Source organism: Amphibalanus amphitrite, unplaced genomic scaffold, assembly GCF_019059575.1.
Source record: "Amphibalanus amphitrite isolate SeventyFive unplaced genomic scaffold, NRLGWU_Aamphi_draft 000770F_arrow, whole genome shotgun sequence".
Classification (NCBI taxonomy): domain Eukaryota; kingdom Metazoa; phylum Arthropoda; class Thecostraca; order Balanomorpha; family Balanidae; genus Amphibalanus; species Amphibalanus amphitrite.
Window position 1 is genome coordinate 182,889 of NW_024882264.1, and position 20,631 is coordinate 203,519.

General features: G+C 54.8%; 1 protein-coding gene across 1 annotated transcript in view; it reads left to right on the forward strand.

The window, feature by feature from the left end:
- The window catches only part of LOC122365885 (calcitonin gene-related peptide type 1 receptor-like), a 40,518-nt gene extending 20,113 nt beyond the window's left edge, over window positions 1-20,405 (forward strand). Inside the window, exons 6-10 of the mRNA XM_043337492.1 lie at window positions 547-721; window positions 13,790-13,917; window positions 14,370-14,440; window positions 19,457-19,640; window positions 20,038-20,405. Of these exons, the coding sequence (XP_043193427.1) occupies window positions 547-721; window positions 13,790-13,917; window positions 14,370-14,440; window positions 19,457-19,640; window positions 20,038-20,316 (837 nt within the window). The 3' untranslated portion in view covers window positions 20,317-20,405. The remainder of the gene's footprint in view (window positions 1-546; window positions 722-13,789; window positions 13,918-14,369; window positions 14,441-19,456; window positions 19,641-20,037) is intronic.
- Window positions 20,406-20,631: the final 226 nt, after the last annotated feature.

Here is a 20,631-nt window from a genome sequence, read left to right on the forward strand (position 1 = left end):
TTGCCCATGTCTCTCAGACGAAGGATTTTCAGCTTCTTAAAAATGGGTGCAGTGTGGGCGTTGCGAAGTTGCGACATTTTAGGACCACGCAGAGGCTCACGTATGACGTCAATGGTCAGTGACTTGATCTAACTTGAAAATGCGGTTTATGTACGAGATCTGGCTGGAATTAGAAGTCAGGCACGCCAAGTTTCAGCTCCCTATCGCTGGCGTATTCTGAGCTATCGCGAAAAAAAAAACTATATAGGGAGGGGGAGGAGGAACTCTCTCGGCCGACGTGGGCTAACTCGCTACGCTAATATCGTAACACTGGACAGAGAGCATGTCTCGCTACCCAGAGGTGGGTTCTCAGTGCCACGGTCCTCTCTGGAGACCACGTCAGACAGTCGGGCACTGCCCTGTCGGTGACCTTATCTGTCTCACTGAAGTCATTACTCGACCTGATTTGACCTGATCTGACCGGGGCGCGGCCCGATCTGACCTGTGACCTGATCTGACCGGGGCGCGGCCCGATCTGACCTGCTGGCGCCCCCGGCTGACCGGCAGGCGGCCTCGGACGCGGATGGCGGCCTGGGCTGCCGGCTGCTGCAGGCCTTCTACAAGTACGCAGTGCTCAGCTCGTGGACCTGGATGCTGGCCGTCGGACTGGGACTGCACAACTCGATCGCCCGCCCGTTCGCCAAGCAGTTCAGCGCCTGGGTGTTCTGCACGCTCGGCTGGGGTGAGCTGATCAACCGCGCCACTGTGCGCTCAGCTCGCACAGTGGGCCAGTCATCACACCACGTGGGCAGCGGAGCCTCTCTGGCAGTGTGCGTGCACAATGTAAAGGTCGGGCGCTGTAGTATACCGATATATCGCCGCTCGGGTGGCTGGGCTGGCCGCTGATTAACTCGGTGACAGTTTCAATTTCGCTATCTCTAGCAGAAGAAGTACGACCCCGGGAAATAATTAAGCTCTGGAGACGCATGAAGCGGTGTCAGGGAGCGGGCTCGTTTGTCGGTCAAAGGGCGCTGATTCCAGCTGACAGCCGTTCAGACCCGTTCAGTGGGGGAGGGCGGTGAGGCAGACATTGCGGCGACGGAAAGTGGCCGGGACGGCCATTGGGAGTTACGGCGCGCTCCTAATGGAGTCGCCTCTCAGCCACCTGCACACTGCACAGTTCGGAGGTGTCGGCGGGAGGTGGCGGGAGGCGGACGGAGGTGGCGGAAGGTGGCGGGAGGCGGGAGGTGGCGGGAGGCAGGAGGCGGGAGGTGGTGGGAGGCGGCCGGGGCCGGGAGATGGGAGGCGGGAGGTGGGAGGCGGGAGATGGGAGGCGGGAAGTGGGAGGAGATGAGAGGCCGCAGTAGGCGGGAGGCGGCAGGAGGTGGCGGCAGGAGGGGCAGTAGCTGGGAGGCGGGTGGCGACAGGACTCTCCAGTCGGTGATCCGGTCAGTTACATTATCTATTCCGTCACTCTGTCTTAGAACTGATTCGGTTGCAGGATGTCATTTTAGTTCGCTCACCTGGTATCACATTTTTATTGGTTCTGTCATTTCGCATCATTTCTTAACCCGATACATCACTTTGTCCAAATAAGACGAACTTTGCCATTCAACAGATATCGCTTGACATCCATGACAACAGTTGCTGGCAGATCAAATACAACCTCTGCGTGGCGTTGAAAAAGGCAGTAAACGAAAAGTTATGGCGATAAATCACCGAGATTTAGTTTAAAGTTTGGGAAAATATAGAACAATATATTTTCTTTAAATCGAGATTAGCCATTTAATTTTCCAGACTACTGGCAGCCTAAAAACGTTTCCGGCATGTGTTTACATCTTTTCTGTTAGTCTCTATGCTATCATCTATCTAATATTTCAACCATATACCATTTTTGGCCAAAAACTTTGAAATCATGCTGCACTAGAACCTCGATATCTAAAAAAATTCTAGACTGACTTTTAAGAACTTTTTCTCGATATACTTCAGTCAGTTCGAAACAGGCACTCGAAATTTGACGTATCTACGGCTAGCCGTTTATATCGTAGCGAAAAATTTGGAAACGTTCTTCGCCCCCCCCCCCCGCAAATCGCTGGCTAATATGTACTTGCACCTACGATAAACATTTTCGTATTGCGGCGGCGCAAGAGAATTGTTTAACCCTATACCGGGCGGGGGGGGGGGGGGGGTTTCTTGTGCCATTGCCAAACGCCGCAAGACTGAAAGCTCATACTTGGTGACTTTTTCTAAACACTCATTGCGCACATTTTGACAAAAAAAGTTGCCGGGTCAGGTCAGGTCAGGTCACCAGAGGCGGTTTGGTGATCCCACCTCAGAAAAGTTTGCAATCACGCCAGAGCTAGAGTTTTTGGCGGATCAATTTCTTCTCTTCAGGTTTTAGTTAGGGTACCAGTATGTGCAAGTTGTATATCTCAGAATTTTTATATCTGTGACCTGAGGTCAGGCCAGACTCGTGACCTTTACATTGCAAGCCTATGGGAAAATATTGAAACGCCTCCTGCTTCGTGTAAACGAGTCGAAACCACCCTAATCTTTCAGTATTATGGAAGATTATCTCATCGGTGATGATCCTGGTGCCGCTAATTGACAGGGACACCGGAAAAGGTCATCTGAGGTCATGTGACGTCACAAATCGTTTTTCTGTCAATAAATCACGACATGATGTTGCTAAAGACTTGTAAGTGGTACCAAACTGTTCGCCTGGTCAAAGCGCGTCGTTTGGTATTCAGCATGACCATACCCCACAACCTCATTGATGAATGACCTGACCTTGACCTCGGGTCAAATTTCAAATTGACCTGTGAAAGTCATCGCATACTTATTTCGCATCGCCTCGACGAGAGCAACAAAGATGTACTAGTTTTATGTCTCTATGTTTCTTAGTTTAAAAGTTATATAGGTAACTAATTCCAAAACATTTTATCGTTGATGACCTCTGGTGACCTCAATATTGACCTGACCTGAAAGTGTTTTATGTAAAAGTTGTAGATCTTTAAACGACCTATCAAACGCCGTTTGCCGTTTGTCGCTGCGATGTGTAGTTTTTGAAATCTGAAGGGGGGCCGAAAAGGCCCTCCCGCCCAGAATCGAACCTTTCAGAGCCCGCCCGGAATAGGGTTAATCTGTATGCCATCGTTCAACATGTTAAATTAACATCCCTGCCTTTTGGGAAGGTTTTTAGTAGATATGCGCTAGTAGGTAGGTGCTTAGGTACTTCTCTGGTACATGACGAGAGGTATCTCGTCACTCGAACGATAAACGATTACCGATTAGCGTGTCGCCGACATAGCGTGACAAGAACAACTAACAACAGCCGGCTAGCCTGTGATCGTTTGCAAATGACCCGGCTCTGATACCTACATAAGCCTCACATTATGCGCACTTTGTGCATGAATAACCACAGCAGTGACGTAAATGAAAGGCCGCCCTGTGTATGGCGCTCCGCTCAGAAAGGTCAATGGGAATGAGCGGGAACAGGCTATCAACAACTGATCTCAGCCCAGCTATACATAGGCGCTTGTATAGGCGGGGTATCGGAAAACTGAGTCTGGTAGAGTCAGAAAAATCGGAAAAATTGAGTCTGACGCAGCGGTTTGTGTTACTCGGGGGTTGACGTCAGGTGGTACACAAACAAGCTGCTCTGCTTCGGCCGAAGCGCCGGTGTCGGCCTGCCCGGCGGTCCTGCAGCTGGGGCTGGCACTCTCCACCAGCAGTGCTCGCCACGAACCACAACAGCCCAGCCCAGTCCCTACACCAGCAGTGCTCGCCACGAGCCACAACAGCCCAGCCCAGTCCATACACCGGCAGTGTTCGCCCAGTCCCTACACCAGCAGTGCTCGCCACGAGCCACAACAGCCCAGCCCAGTCCCTACACCAGCAGTGCTCGCCACGAGCCACAACAGCCCAGCCCAGTCCAGTCCCAACACCAGCAGTGTTTGCCACGAGCCACAACACCGCAGCCCAGTCCGGCCCAGCATTGCTCGCCCAGTCCCTACACCAGCAGTGCTCGCCACGAGCCACAACAGCCCAGCCCAGTCCCTACACCAGCAGTGCTCGCCACGAGCCACAACAGCCCAGCCCAGTCCAGTCCCAACACCAGCAGTGTTTGCCACGAGCCACAACACCGCAGCCCAGTCCGGCCCAGCATTGCTCGCCCAGTCCCTACACCAGCAGTGTTCGCCACGAGCCACAACACCGCAGCCCAGTCCTTACATCAGCAGTGTTCGCCCAGTCCTTACATCAGCAGTGTTCGCCCAGTCCCTACACCAGCAGTGTTCGCCACGAGCCACAACACCCCAGCCCAGTCCCTACACCAGCAGTGTTCGCCCAGTCCCTACACCCCAGCCCAGTCCCTACACCAGCAGTGTTCGCCCAGTCCCTACACCCCAGCCCAGTCCGGCTTAGACCCAGGGGGTAACGGACCGCTGCAGCCCGTAACCGTTCATGGTAAAAATGCCACGGCCCAGTCCGGTCCAGCCCGTCAAAAAATCCATGATCTAGAATAGTTATGTTTTTTTTTTTTGTCCTAGTTGCGACCCCCTGAGTCCATTTTAAAGTTCTGGCCAGGCCCGTTCACAGCCCGTTGATTCCTCATATGTGAGGGAAAAGCCCAGCCCGCAGTCCAGCTCAGCCCATGGCCCGTTAAGCTGGCGCGGCCCATGGCGAACAATATCCACACTCCACAGCCCCAGGCTGAGTCGATCCGCCCCCCCCCCCCCCCGGGCAGTTACAGGCGGTGTGTACTGTGTCCCCTCCCCACCAGAACGCCCCAGGCGGGGTCGGTCCCCCACACCGGACAGCCCCAGGTGGGGTCGCCCCCCCCCCGACACTGCCCAGGTGCTGATGAGCGCAAGATCATCCCCGCCAGGTGCTTTACGTCCCGACTAACTGCCTAGTGTGTACTTATCCCACAATTCTGCCAAAGTGACATGCTGACGCAAGTCAGTCATATGATAAGTTAGCATTACAGAACGCTTCAATTTTTGTTTTCCATGTTTTAACAAAATGTGTTATAAACGGTCCGCGAAATAAGGACAATTTTGTGTTTATTTGGGAACAGCATGAATACCTGAGGAATGGGTCGGTTTCGATAGCTAATTCGTCAAAAACCTCCATCCCCAGTCACCTGAGCTCTGATACCTTATTGTTGCGTGACTTTTACACGTGTCATTAAGGATTAGGGTAATTAAGTTGGGTGGTACATTTAAAATATGTGTAGGCATCTGAAAATTAAATATGAGCATTGGTATTCTCTTCCCGTTGCTCAAATAAGATCACGGTGTTTTACTCCATTGATTGTTTGCTATTAAGCAATAATGATCTTTGATAACGTCACGCGTCAGATATGTTGATGTAATGGCGGAAGGTGTACCGAGGTCCACCTCCATCGGCGCTCCCGTGCAAATGACCGGGGCCTCCCCGCGGGCGGCAGAGGCGACGGCAGACATGTCGGGTCTCCTGAGCAGACCCGACCGGGTCTCCCAAACAGCCCTGTCGGTCCTTCTGAACGGACCGGCCGGGTCTCCCAAACAGCCCTGCCGGTCCTTCTGAACGGACCGGCCGGGTCTCCCAAACAGCCATGTCGGTTCTCCTGAACGGACCGGCCGGGTCTCCCAAACAGCCATGTCGGTCCTTCTGAACGGACCGGCCGGGTCTCCCAAACAGCCCTGTCGGTCCTTCTGAACGGACCGGCCGGGTCTCCCAAACAGCCCTGTCGGTCCTTCTGAACGGACCGGCCGGGTCTTCCAACAGTCCGGACAGACCTCCCAAACCGACCCTGGGCCTCCTGATAAAACCCAGCCGGACCGGGCCCCCAAACGAACCAGCAGGGTCTCCAGTCTCCTGAACAGAGACCCCTGGCCTCTCAAACGGGCCGACCATTCCCCACAAGCAGTCTGGGCGGTACATACTCCCAAGCGGACGCCAGCCTCCTGTTCAAACCCCGCTGGTCGCCGAGCACCCTCGGTCCGCCCACCACGGCGGCGGCCCGGAGCCGACGTCCTCACGACGTCACTGCGTCATCATGATCAGCGTGACTCGCGGCAGGGACGGCAGCCCGGCCGCGAGACGGTCCAGGCATCAGACCGCCGCGCCGCGAGCACGGCTGGCCGGAACAGCACGACGTGACTGTCTTATTAAGCAGGCACTTGTGGAAGCCTTAAACAAACTCGATTCGCATAATTAACGTATGGGTTTTACTGCGCAGTACATGAAGCGCTATAAACGATTTTGTTCGTAACTACCAGGGGCGGATCCAGGAAAACTCCAAGGGGAGGGTCATGAATCGAAGTGGTGCCCCTACCTATACCCAAAATTAAAAACTCAACGGATTTCGTCCCAGAGGCGGATCCAGCTCAGAGGTTTGGGGGGGGGGGGGCAAACCATAAAAATTTATCGATTCTTTCCATGCATCGTCCATAGGCGTAATGTTAAAATCATGCCGTTTGGGGGGGGCAAATGCCCATTTTGCCCGCCCCCCCCCCCTGGATCCGCCACTGTTTCGTCCACTTCATTTTAGTGGTGCCCCCATTTTCAGTTTTTTCTTTTTATTTTTTATTTTTAGTCAGTATCTTAACCCTTAGCCACAACCACATTTACCAATTGTAAGCAAGTATATATGAATGTGCTATGTGCATAGATGCTATGTGTATATATGTTGTGGACGCTGAGTAGTGAGTACTTACCACTTACCAGGAACGTTATCAGGTAAGCAAATCGTTGTCAGTCCGACGAACTTGACCCTGGCGTCTAAAGGGTCTGTCCTTGACACTTCAGGCTTGTCAGGGGCACCAAAGTCCTTCCAGGGACACCACAAACCTGTCAGGGGCACCTACGGCCTTGTAGGGGCGCCACAGGCCCGCCAGGGGCACCACAGGCCTGCCAGGAAGTAGGGGCACCACAGGTCTAGCAAGTATACACGACAGGTCTGTCAGGGGCACAACGGGCCTGTTGGGCCCATGAGCACCCCTAGGGGCAGGGGCACCACAGTCCTTCCAGGGGCACCGCAGGCCTGTGAGGGGCACCAGCGGCCTAGCAGGGGCACCAGTCAACACAGGCCTGCCAGGGGCACCACAGACCTACCAGGGGCACCAGAGGTCTGCCAGGAGCACCACCGACCTCGCAGGGGTAACTTGGGCCTGTCAGGGCTCAGGGGCACCACGGGCCTGTCGAGAGGCACTTCAGGCTTTTCAGGGGCACCATAGTCCTCTCCGGGCGCAGGGGTAGCAGGGGCACCAGAGGCCTGCCAGGGGCACTACAGGCCTAGCAAGGGCACCACTGGTCTATCAGGGGCACCACGAGCCTGTCATAGCCAGGCATCTCAGGCTTGTCAAGGCCCAGGGGCACCACAGGTCTGTGAGGGGCACCAGCGACCTAGCAGGGGCACCAGTCAACACAGGTCTGCCAGGGGCGCCACAGACCTGCCAGGGGCACCACAGACCTGCCAGGGGCACCAGAGGTCTGCCAGGGGCACCAGAGGTCTGCCAGGGGCACCACCGGCCTCGCAGGGGCACCTTGGGCCTGTCAGGGCACCACGGGCCTGCCGAGGGGCACTTCAGACTTTTAAGGGGCACCAGTCCTCTCCGGGCGCAGGGGTACCAGCGGCCTAGCAAGGGCACCAGAGACCTGCCAGGGGCACCAGCGGCCTAGCAAGGGCACCAGAGGCCTGCCAGGGGCACCACAGGCCTAACAAGGGCACCACGGGCCTGTCAGGGGCACCTCAGGCTTGTCAGGGCCCAGGGACACCACAGTCCTTCCAAGGGCACCGCAAGCCTGTCAGGGGCACCAGAGGCCTGCCAGGGGCACCACAGGCCTAGCAAGGGCACCACTGGCCTGTCAGGGGCACCTCAGGCTTGTCAGGGCCCAGGGGCACCACAGTCCTTCCAGGGGCATTACAAGCCTGTCAGGGGCACCAGAGGCCTGCCATGGACACCACAGGCCTGCCAGGGGCACCACCGGCCTTGCAGGGGCGCCTCAGGCCTGTCAGGGGCACCACGTGCCAACCGGGGACACTTCAGGCTTGTCAGGGGCGTTACAGTCCTGTCAGGGCCCAGGGGCACCAGGCCCGTGGTGTCCCTGCTAGGCCTGTGGTGCCCCTGGCGGTCCTGTGGTGCCCCTGTCAGGACTGTGATACCCCTGATAGGCCGGTGGTGCCCCTGGCAGGTCTTTGGGCCCCCGGGCCTCAAGGGGGGGGCCATGACCCATGTGACCCCCCCCCTTGGATCCGCCCCTGGTAACTACTCTGATTTTTTTTTTAATTCTTTCACGGATTTTGTAAAGACCCAATAAAAGCTATGCTATTTGCCGAGCTTATCTCTCTTGCATTTAATAATCGCTTCATCATATCTTGAGATAGTAATTAACAAGTTTCATTTTCAGAGAGCGAAAAATAAGCATTTTAGATAGATTTGTTTCAAACGCTGTCAGTTTTCGATAATGTACTTATTAATAAATAAAGTCTTAACCAAATTATTTGACAGATAACCAACAAGAGCGATGCGTTAGCCTTTGCTCGTATATGTAGAATTCATATTAAATCGGTAAACGTAGGAGGTTATGTCGGACTCCAGCTGTTCGGTCCCTGATTGAGCTAGGAGTTTGTGGAAAAAGAACTGGCTGGTCGTAACCTAGCCTTTTTACGCAGGTGATTCCAACAGAAGTTACGGCGTAGTCTGTCTATGGCGAATTGTGGAAATCGGTTGCACTATTACTGAACTGTGTGCGCTATGCCTATATTTGGTCGTAAACAGGTTTACATAGATAAAGCCGATGGTATCCGGTATCCCCCTTTAGAAGGGTTCATCTTTATACATTGACCTTTCTGGTAGGTTAATGACCGAAATGTAAAAAAAAAAATACGGATGGGTCTAACGCTCTGGAAGCGAGTTTTTTTTTTAATAATTGTCTCGTTCGAAAATGATGTATTTGTGCATGTGCGGTAGGCCGGTTCAGCTCAGGTTTCTTTAGCCTCAGGCTCAGGACCGGTATTGTTTAGGTGGTGGAGGTTGCAGTGGTGGTAATGAACCTCCCGACGGGGATGGCCTGCCGTTGGCGGGAGCAGCCGCTGCCGACTGGAGTCGGCTGACTGGGACAGACCGCGACCGGTTTTGATGGGGACGTTAAAATGACTATAAAAAAATTATATTTTTTTTATAAAAAAAATAGGTATCCCACCTTAACTTCGCCGGCACAGGGGGGATGCAACCTAAGGTTTTCGCAAATAACTCAGGTAAAAAGCGGCTGATCGTGACGAGACGTTCAGTACCCTCGCATTGATGAATTTTACACCTACCCTAAAAATTTCATGACCCTTACCCAAATGACCTTTGACCTGTGACCTTGTTTCCGAGACCATGTTTGGCCGGAATCGCGATTCGGCGTATGTCGGCTCGCATTAGCCGCGCGTTTGCAAGCTTTTCGTGGTTTCAAACGTTCAAAAATGTGATTTGACGTTGCTCCCATGCATTAGGGTGGAGGTCAAGGTCACCTAAAGGTCACGTCAGGTCACTGACCTTTGGTGACCTCGGTTCACTTTTTCGAGTCTTACATGTTTCTTGGCTAGTTTTTGGAGCTGAATTCGAATTTAGCAACCATTTGAACATCTACGAAGTAGTTTGGCGTCTTCGTAACATGTTACGAAGCTGTCGGAGGCAGTTGACACGTACTACGAATACCCGTCACGACCCCTACTGGTTGACCTGACTTGACCTGACCCGACCTGCTCAAGATGCCTAAAGACATCATATGTGATCAAAACTAGCACGACATTCGTGATCAGCACCCCAAAAAAACCCACAGCAGCCACAATTTACGACTTTCTAACAGGTCACGATTTTCTCATCTTTTGGGTCATTGACCTGACCTGGAAGGTCAACCAATGACCTAGGACCTTAAAATTGGGTATCATCGGCTTCTTCTCGTGACGGGCAGCACGTTCGTTTTTCCGAGAAGCTCTAGCTTGATCAGGAGCCAAACGCGAGGAGGGGTCGTACCAGCCCCCCCCCCCCTTGTGCCGTCGAAGGACGCAAAATGGCCTGTGCCGGCGAGGGTTAAAACTAGTTTCGAGTTGATATAGCCAAATTGGGGTCACTAGCTTGCAAGTACCGGTTTAGGCACTCACAACATTGAGAACTGCTTTAATTCGGAGATATTTAATTTCTAACTTGCAGTTTTCAGATTCTAAGGGACTAATGCATTTGAATGCCCCCTTAGTATTTGTGGCGTCAGCGGAGGCTGGAGACCTAACGATTTTTAAATCTTATACTAAAACCATCGGTAAAACGTGGTGGTAGGGTAGCCTGGGGCAAGACGCCCCAGATAATTTATTTTGCTACATAAATTTTGTCCCACATCACCTGGAAGGCCAAATTTGTGCTCAATGCGTTCTTTGGACATTTTACTTTAAATTGCACCCCTCAAATTCATTCACTTATGATCGGACTCCAAGCTAGGAAGTGATTTGTGAAGCAACTGCAAATGGGGCATTTTGCCCCAACCCCAGGGCAAAACGCCCCACGGCCTGGGGCAAGTAGCCCCATACTTTAGATTACAGATTTAACATGGTAGTTGGCTTAATCTTATGTGAGAGGTCCGTTAGACCTCTGGAGGCACGGCACTGAAGTTAGCACATTCCATCCTGTCAGGTGTTCAGCTATGACACTATTGTATGAACAGGTTTTTCACCTGCCTCATAAGACCAAATAATAAATTATTGCAATGCAAATGTTTACAGAATGCTTCCTTTGCCATCCAGTTGCTGAGAAAAATACACATAAAGGCATAGAAACTTACTGTTCGCCAGCTACCGAACATTAGAAAGTGGGTAGCCCGAACAACACATGAGGTAAAACGCCCCATGGGGCTTTTTGCCCCGCGACCTACTGGGGCGTTTTACCCCATCACGTAGTTCGGTCAGAGAACAACGCTTTGCACTCCAGCAAGACATGATTTAACACGAACCAACCCGGCATGATAAGCGTTAGACAATAGTTGTTCAAAATACATAAAAGTCGTTAACCTGATGTGGACCATAAAAGAACGCCATGATGTATAATCTGACAACAAAACATAAAAATCGCTCAAAAAACACATTTTTGGTTATATCTCCCGAAAGAGTCATCACAATTTCTTTCCAGTCTGCTCATATAATGATCATATAGTGCACGTTTTATAGAAGAGAGGATGTTTCCCCAGAACTCTGCCAGTTCCGAGAAACATCGGTGAGGCGTTTTACCTCGGCGGGGCGACTTGCCCCGGTCTACCCTATATACCTACTGCTTTGCGCCTAGCATGTTCCGCACTTTTAGGATGCAAAATTATTGCTTCCAAATGACGTCGTAGGGACAGCAGAGGTCCCAAAAAGTGAACAAAAGTTAAAGTTTATATAATACCCTGAAAACCAGTGAATATTTTTGTTGGTGAAGTTTGGTAGATACTCATTTTCTATCTTTCTGAACCATGGGACATCACTTTTATGCCAATTCATTAACTTTTTTTAAGATGGCAGGGTCCCTTCAAGCTTCGACATCCTAATCCTCCCGATACCTGGAATTGTCCGATCAGAGGGTAGGTAGGGGTCGGAGCCTGCGCAATAAACTCAGCTTAGCGTGGGTCCCAGCTCTTTCAACCTATACAATCGAATTCGTGAGCTTTATCTGTATATAAACAGATGAAGGGTCCATGGATAACTTAGGTCAGGATAGCATAACTTTCAGGATCGGTGTAATACTAATGTAATACTAATGGCAACGAAGATGTTCGTCCCAATGGGGCATTTTTATGCCATCTACATTAAGAGGAAAAACGGCTGTCAAATCAATTCCAATTCCCTCTAATGGGTAATGGTTGGTGGCTTCACTGGATTCACGTCTGTGTACTTTCGTTGATACGAACGCTAGACATCAGATCGGGAATAATGCTCTTGAATGGCTTGCCCAAGCATGAAATTGTAAAAGACCTTTCGATTTTAGCAATGTCAGATCATCAGGACTAAATCTCATCTAAATTGGTTGATCAATTAGATGAATACAGCGTCAATGTCCGCTCCTCCGCTGCGTTTCACTGTATAAAGCTATGGCATTTATAGCGAGGTGCAGCATGGTCCAAACTCCGAACTTATCAGAGGTCTAGGCAGCTTCAAAGCAGTAATCCATCCAAACCCATTATCCAGTTAACAGACCCGTAGCGCTGTGAACACTGGCGGGCGTGCCTAGTACCCCAGATTGCGAGCTCAGTCGATCTGGGGACCGACGGCGGACTGCCGACTGGTCCGCTGCGGCAGAGTCCGCGGTAAATACACGGCTGGAGAGGTGCCCATCCGATACCGCCGGAACACCGCATGCAGATGGGCCGCCTCCCGCCGCCGGCCGCGCTCGCCGCTCACACCCCAGCCCACCCGGCGACCGCTAATTATTATGCAGCGGTAAAGGAGGTGCTCCGAAGGACGGGCAAGGCCCAACGTCTCCCACCAGCTATCGTGCCCTTCAAGAGAATGTTTTCGCGGCCAACGCGTCTGTTGAATGGGCCAGAGAACTGCTACACCTGACAATATTGTTGCTGCAGCTAATCATGGTTTCTCCATTCCCACCGTAAACAGGCGATATGTGTGGTCAGTCACGATGTGTTTTGTCTTCCCTCACAGACAGATCTCCCTCCAAAAAGCTGAGCCGGGATCGGGTCTTTGTCCCTCGTTTGATCAATAATGCTCTGCTGCGCGTTAGCACGGAAAGAAAAACTGCAAATGGAACCTAAGGCGGGCTAGATTTGATTTGCTCTGGTCCATTGTAGTCGCAGACGCAGGACCTGCTGCTGTGCTGCGAGTGACCATAGGTTCCGGACCAAACAGACTCGGGGCTGCCGCATGTTCGGGTCTCGGACCATTTAGACCTGTCTGCCGTTGTGATCTTAAGGACCACAGAACTATGAGACCCGTCTCCCGCGGCGTTCTGCCCCCGGATCAAGTGGGCCATTGTGTTCTGACCCCGGACTGATGCATCGGTCGGCCCTGTGTTCTGACCCCGGAGTGATGTACCTGTCCGCTGTGCTCTGACCCCGGAGTGATGTACCGGTCCGCTGTGCTCTAACCCCGGAGTGATGTACCGGTCCGCTGTGCCCTGATCCCGGAGTGATGTACCGGTCCGCTGTGCCCTGACCCCGGAGTGATGTACCGGTCCGCTGTGTTCTGACCCCGGAGTGATGTACCGGTCCGCTGTGCTCTGACCCCGGAGTGATGTACCGGTCCGCTGTGCCCTGACCCCGGAGTGATGTACCGTTCCGCTGTGCCCTGACCCCGGAGTGCTGTTCCGGTCCGCTGTGCTCTGACCCCGGAGTGATGTACCGGTCCGCTGTGCCCTGACCCCGGAGTGATGTACCGGTCCGCTGTGTTCTGAGTGATGTGCCGGTCCGCTGTGCTCTGACCCCGGAGTGCTGCACTGCTCCGCTGTGCTCTGACCCCGGAGTGCTGCACTGCTCCGCTGTGCCCTGACCCCGGAGTGCTGTACCGGTCCGCTGTGCTCTGACCCCGGAGTGCTGTACCGGTCCGCTGTGCCCTGACCCCGGAGTGATGTACCGGCCCGCTGTGTTCTGACCGGAGTGATGTACCGGTCCGCTGTGCTCTGACCCCGGAGTGCTGACTGCTGTACTGGTCCGCTGTGCTCTGACTCCGGAGTGCTGACTGCTGTACTGGTCCGCTGTGCTCTGACCCCGGAGTGATGTACCGGTCCGCTGTGCTCTGACCCCGGAGTGATGTGCCGGTCCGCTGTGCTCTGACCCGGCCGGCTACTCTCCGCCGCAGGCGTGCCAGTGCTGTTTGTCGCCGGCTGGGCCGCGGCCAAAGTCGTGCTCGAGAACGAGCTCTGCTGGATGCTTAACGTTCACAACCTGGTCTGGATTCTGGACGCGCCCAAACTCGCCTGCTTCTTAGTGAGTCACCGGGACCGCTGTAGTGTGGCTCGCTAGTGCGTGCGCGCCGGGTTAATGTTGAGTTCTGGAAAACATCTTGAATGCAACTTGCTGAAAACAAGTTGAGTTGTAAAAATGTGCCGGTATTATTATGAAGTAAAAGGGAATCAAACCGTTGAGTTCGGCGAACTGTGTAGGTACTGCAACTACGTATAAATAACTAAATACATATTGATACCATAATGTTATCAGGTAGGTACCTAACCTGGTCTCCCTCAGAATGCTCACAATGCAGCATTAATAGACCTGGAAATTTAAGTTTTACGATATAAGTATCAGATACCAAGCTGAGTATTTTCGTTGGCCTATTAATTGTTATGACACAGACCTCAAGCCGTCTTTGCCATTTTTAACTTAAGTCCATTAGTTACGCAGACAGACGGTCATTTGAGAAACTCTGTCGTCTTCCACAGATAAACCTAGGATTTATGATCAACGTTTTACGTATACTCAACACCAAGCTGGAATCTTCCGAGGCCAGAAGGTGAGTGCCGGGAGGGGGCCTTCGGGCGCGTACGGGACTGAGCTTTGCATTACCGCCGCTAGATGGCTGTCGCGCCGGGCGCCTGACGGCAGACTGCGCCGCAAGGTTCAGACAGCAGGAACCGCCGCGCTCGCCGCCCCCGTCTGCGTGCTCGCATATCGAATAGCTCTTCCCTTACCTCGCAACACAAAATGTTATTTCTTTTATAACAACCGAAATCATTTTAGTCGATAACTGAGGCCCTGGTCACACAACTGAAGTCCTTCCGAAAGGCGGTATGTTTATTGCCTATAGGCAGTAGCAAATAATATATGGTAGTAAGACAAAACGGCGACTCTGCATTCCATCTACATCGGTCGTCAACCACTCATCAGCCCCAGAAGCAAGTATACTGACGTGTAGAGACTACAGGGTGTCCCAAAAGTAAGGTTATGATTTAAAATCCAAATATCTCGAGAAGTAAGAATCCGAATGACTTTAAATGTTAGCAAGTGCAGGGTACATTCATAAAAATGTTTTTTTTTTGCATGCTTAAAATCATTTTTGATAATGACTTCACTGAGCAGTAGGCAGAAAACTGAAGTGGTCGAATAGTTTCTCCATGAGAGGGTCTGTCGTTCGAAAAAAACGTAAATACCGCTCAGTTTTCGGCCACCCCGCCCTATCTCTGAACTCATTCACAGCCGGCAAAACGCCAGAAAAAGTATAGTTAATACGCGCACAGGGCATGTACCTATACTTGGCCACCTGTCTTTCGATGTCCTGAGGACGACAGCGGGAATTCGGTGGCAATAAACCAAGAGAGGTAGCCGAGGGTCCTCCAGTGGTTCTTCTGCTTGCCGCAGCACAGCTGTGTCTCGACACCATCAACCAGCAGTGGTTTCAGCAGGTTGGAGGCCATGCTTGCACCGTCCTGAAGGTCATGCAATGATTGTCTCCGAGAATGGATGTGAAATCGGTTGTTTTCAGAGGGCACCGCCATCGTATGGCCTCCGCGGTCACCTGACTTAATGCCTCCATATTTTTATTCTCCGGGTACACATCGGAGGGGTTGTCTTTGAGGATAACCCAGAGAGCCAAGAAGAGCCAAAGGATGAGCCGTCTGAGCAAACATAAGCGGCATCTCACCAGAGAATTGCTCCAGAATAGCGGAGGAAGTCAAACACATATTCATGCACGCGACCCGAAGTTGTAGCCATGCAGAGAGCAGTAAATATGGGCTACGAACGAACCAATATATTAACTCATATTTATAACACAACAAAATTTTATAAAATGTCCTTACATATGATACCTCTTATATTTCTATCCATCGCATATTTTCGGAGATGTGGCTAAAACAAATGATAACGTTACTCTTGGGACACCCTACATCAAATGGATACTACGCTTTACCAGGCCTGTGTCGTAATAGGTTCTCTGTTACCGCATCGACAATATATCAGCGCAGCAGCCTTAAGCCTGACGTGGTCCCTCGGCGCCTTCCTCAATCGGTCGACTCAGACGACTGTAAAATAAGGTAAGCTTTTATAAAAGTACCTTAAAAAACTAAACTTTACTATATCATATGTAAGGACGTTACTCAACGCCATATTGTTCCATCAATGTGTGGCAACCACACCGCAGAAATACACACCGTGGCAACCACACCGCATACCTACTACAGAAATGTAGTAGGAAACGGAGCAAACGTATGTCTGCGTATGACAGCAAATAGATACCATAGCTCCATAGGCTGTAACCGAGTGATTTAATAACATAAAGCCAATCCTGGGCGCGCATCTCAGCGCCTCGTTTCACGACTGTGTTAGCTGTCCGGATGTTGGACTCTATTTTCCCGGACGTCATGGCTGCAGATATTTACGGCCACTGAGCCCACCACAGCGCTGCCATGGAGGCCGCCGATACCGGATCGCGGCGTCAGCGCTATACAGTCGGGCAGCAGTCGATCTGGCGTCTGAGCTGCGGCGGCGGCCGTCAAACGCAGCTCGGTCCGCGGTACAGACGCGGCCTGCTTTACGAGAGCAGCGACCCGCCGCGGCCGGTCGCCGAGCCATCCCCACAGTGCGCCCCCCGGCCGCGCCGGCCGCCGGCTGCCGAGCTTACCCGGTTACGGTGTTTGTCCCCGCCACAGTGGCCGGCCGAACGGAGGACTACTTTAGTAGGGGGGGGGGGGGGACTCGGAGTTGGGGCGGGCGACTCACCGAGCAGACCCAGCGCCGGAACTTTCAGCAGAGTCGTCCGCCGACCCTCCGTCATGGGGTCAGCGTGAGCCGTCCCCGGCAGACAGACAGACAGACAGACAGACAGACAGACAGACAGACAGGCCGGCGACAACCATCAGAGGAAGAGCGCCTTGGAACTGTCAGCAAATGAAGCTTACGCAAAACGACTGCTTTATTTCGTCAGGGCGTACCGAGGATATCTCATTTCTATTGCAGGGTTTGTGTAAATAGTGTAATGACAAGAATCGCGCGATATTGATTACCTGATAGTGGTTCATTGTATTGTAACCCGTTCCGTTTGGCATGTGTTTTCATTCTGCTAGCACCTGGCACCTACATACTATGCCATTTTTCACTTGTCTAAGCAAACACATTGTGTTCACTAATCTAAAACACCATTCCAACGGAAAAGTACCTATATGTTAGCATCAAACTGACATGGTTATCTATTAACTTGACAAGAAGCAAGCCTAAGAGCCTGAAGAAAATATATGTCCAATAAATGAATGCATCAACCCTATGAGCATCACGCCATAAACTAGAGCTGGGCGCAAACAATTTGGTTTCAATCCAGGGACTCGAAAACGAATAGCGATCCATTGATTATGCTGACAGCACCGAGCGCCCGCCGCGCCGGGCGAGTGATTTACACTCAGTGTCTGATTACTGGCTGAATGACGGCGTATTCTGGGGCCTACATCGCTGAGCGTCACACAGGCTGCCCCGGGGCGGCGGCGCCGTGCTGTGCACACGGGGTCAGTCGGGGACGGACGGCGGCACACCGGGGCGGGCTGGGCGCCGACGGCTACCCCTACCCCCGGACCAGAGCGCGAAAAGGGCCGCTTCAGCCGGCCCCACGGACCAGACCGAGCGCCGCCTCATCCGGCCTCAGCCGGACCAGAGCGGACCGGGCGCCGCCTCAGCCGGACCAGAGCGGACCGGGGCCGGGCGCCGCCTCAGCCGTCCTCAGCCGGACCACAGCGGACCGGGGCGGACCAGAGCGGACCGGGCGCCGCCTCAGCCGGCCCCCCGGACCAGACCGAGCGCCGCCTCAGCCGTCCTCAGCCGGACCACAGCGGGCGTCCACAGCGGACCGGGCGCCGCCTCAGCCGGACCACAGCGGGCGTCCACAGCGGACCGGGCGCCGCCTCAGCCGGACCACAGCGGGCGTCCACAGCGGACAGGGCGCCGCCTCAGCCGGACCACAGCGGACCACAGCGGACAGGGCGCCGCCTCAGCCGGACCACAGCGGACCACAGCCGGACCGGGCGCCGCCTCAGCCGGACCAGAGCGGACCGGGCGGACCGGGCGGGCGCCGCCTCAGCCGTCCGCCGACAGACCCGGCTAACGGCGCCTGATGAACTGCCCCGGACGGGGCTCATTTGTATTGCGTGCCTTGATTGTGACGTCCGTGTGAGCCGCGCTGAAGGATGGATGAGGCGCCAGTCGGCTCTGCTCATCCCGCACGGCTTCAGAACTGCCACCGGTTATTTCTGGCTTTATCAAAACGCATAAAAGTCCGGACTCGTGCAGCACAATTTGATTCCACCCCATTGTAACTCCTCGTTGACATCCTTTGTCTGTGCGATATCGTGGGCGTTGAATGAAGTGCGCTGAATCACCCAATATCATCACCATCCCATGCTGCCAAACGCCAATACCGCGATGAACAGATGGTTCCTCAAATCCTGCAATATTCAAAAATCGGATATTGATCGTGCCATTGAGTGTATCCCATTTTGAGCCGACGCCGACCAATCGCCATCAAATCACGCCGCGGCGCGCTGCTGGTGCCGCTATGAGCGTCTCGCGCGCCATCGTGTCGGCGCCGGAGCCCCCCGAGGTGATACCGCCGTCAGTGTCAGCCGGTCGCCCCCTCCGACGCGAGCCACCCCCGCAGGCCGTGTCCGCTCCATTGCACCTGGCCGCGCGCCCCGATAGCGCCCCGTTCGGTGACCGTCCCCAGTCCAGTGACCGTCCCCCGTTCAGTGACCGTCCCCCGCCCCCCGTCCGGTGGCTGTCCAGTGACCGTCCCCGTCCCCCGTCCGGTGACTATCCGGTGACCGTCCCCCGTTCGGTGACCGCCCCCGTCTAGTGACTGCCCAGTGACCGTCCCCGTCCAGTGACCGTCCCCGTCCGGTGACTGCCCAGTGACCGTCCCCGTCCGGTGACTGTCCGGTGACTGTCCAGTGACCGTCCCCGTCTAGTGACTGTCCAGTGACCGTCCCCCGTCTAGTGACTGCCCAGTGACCGTCCCCGTCCGGTGACTGTCCAGTGACCGTCCCCGCCCGGAAACCGTCTCCCGTCCAGCGACCGTCCCCGTCAGTGACTGTCCAGTGACCGTCCCCCGTTCGGTGACCGTCCCCGTCCCCCGTCCGGTGACTATCCGGTGGCCGTCCCCCGTCCGGTGACTATCCGGTGACCGTCCCCGTCCGGTGACCGTCCCCGTCCGGTGACCGTCCCCCGTCCGGTGACTGCCCAGTGACCGTCCCCGTCCGGTGACCGTCCCCGTCCGGTGACTGTCCAGTGACCGTCCCCCGTCCCCCGTCCGGTGACTATCCGGTGACCGTCCCCGCCCGGAAACCGCCCCCCGTCCGGTGACCGTCCCCCGTCTAGTGACTGTCCAGTGACCGTCCCCCGTCTATGTAGTGACTGTCCAGTGGCCGTCCCCCGTCCGGTGACTGTCCAGTGACCGTCCCCCGTCAGTGACTGTCCGGTGACCGTCCCCGTCCGGTGACCGTCCCCCGTCCGGTGACTGTCCAGTGACCGTCCCCGTCCGTCGGTCCGGCAGGCGCTCGTTCCGCGCGGCGGCCATGCTGGTGCCGCTGTTCGGCCTCCAGTTTCTGGTGACGGCGCTGCCGCCTCCCGACGACGTCGACTGCGACGCCGAGCAGGCCTACTACGTGGTCAGCTACCTCATCAGCGGCCTGCAGGGCGCCGTCGTCGCCTGCATCTACTTCTACACCAACGCCGAGGTCAGTGGGCCGGCGCGGCGCCGAGCCAGCCGCCGCGGGCCACTGCGCGACCGTGCGTGCTCGGCCGGCCGTCCATTTAGTGCCTCCACGTCCGAGAAATAAACTGCCGCTGCCTTTTACAAACCGCGAGCCGCTACTTCTTTTATTTTTCTCTCAAAAGGCCGCACAAAAGTTGAATGAAGTAATGCAGCATGAAAAGCGCTGAAATACGCTGAGCAAAAATTCAATGCAAGAGAGAATAATGTAGCGACTGAAAACTGAATGACAGCGCATTAAAAATGCATTGCTCAGTTCAGATTAACTTCAACCCCGCGTCCGGCTTCTGAATCAATGATCCTGGGTTTAGTTGGTGATCCTGTTGTTCCAGCCAGTGACCGCCCACCCCCGCCGGTTCCAGGTGCGCTCGCAGCTGGTGCTGCAGTGGCGGCGGTTCCAGGCGCGGCGCGGCAGCGGCAGCCGGGCGCCGCCGCGCCGGCGCACCCTCAGCACAGAGGTGCCGGCCAGCGGACCCGTGCAGCGCCGCCAGCTGGCCTCGGACGCCGAGCGCGCCGCCGCCGCCGCCGCCGCCGCCGCCGCCGACCCGCAGCAGATGACCGTCACGTCGCTGCTGGGAGCCGACGGGCGCGCCGGCGGCGGCGACGACCAGCCCGATCTCGTGCAGGACACAGCTACCTAGAGCGCAGGACGTCTTCAGGACGCGGCTACCTGAGAGCTCAGCAGACCTCGTGAGACCACGGCTACCCAGAGCGCAGCAGTGTGCAGCGAACGGTCGCCGTGTCCGGCATTGCACAGACAGGACACGGGCGTCTGAAGCCCGGCCGTCGGTCCGTGGGTCCGTGGATCCGACGCGTGCGACCCGCGCCGTCCGGGGTCGTGTGACCATTACAGCGGCCCGGCGGCCAATTGGCCTGTCGAGACACGTCATCGGCGGCCCGATCTGCCGGGGGGCACACAGCTGCCGGCGCCGGTCCGTCGGGCGGACGCTCAGCAA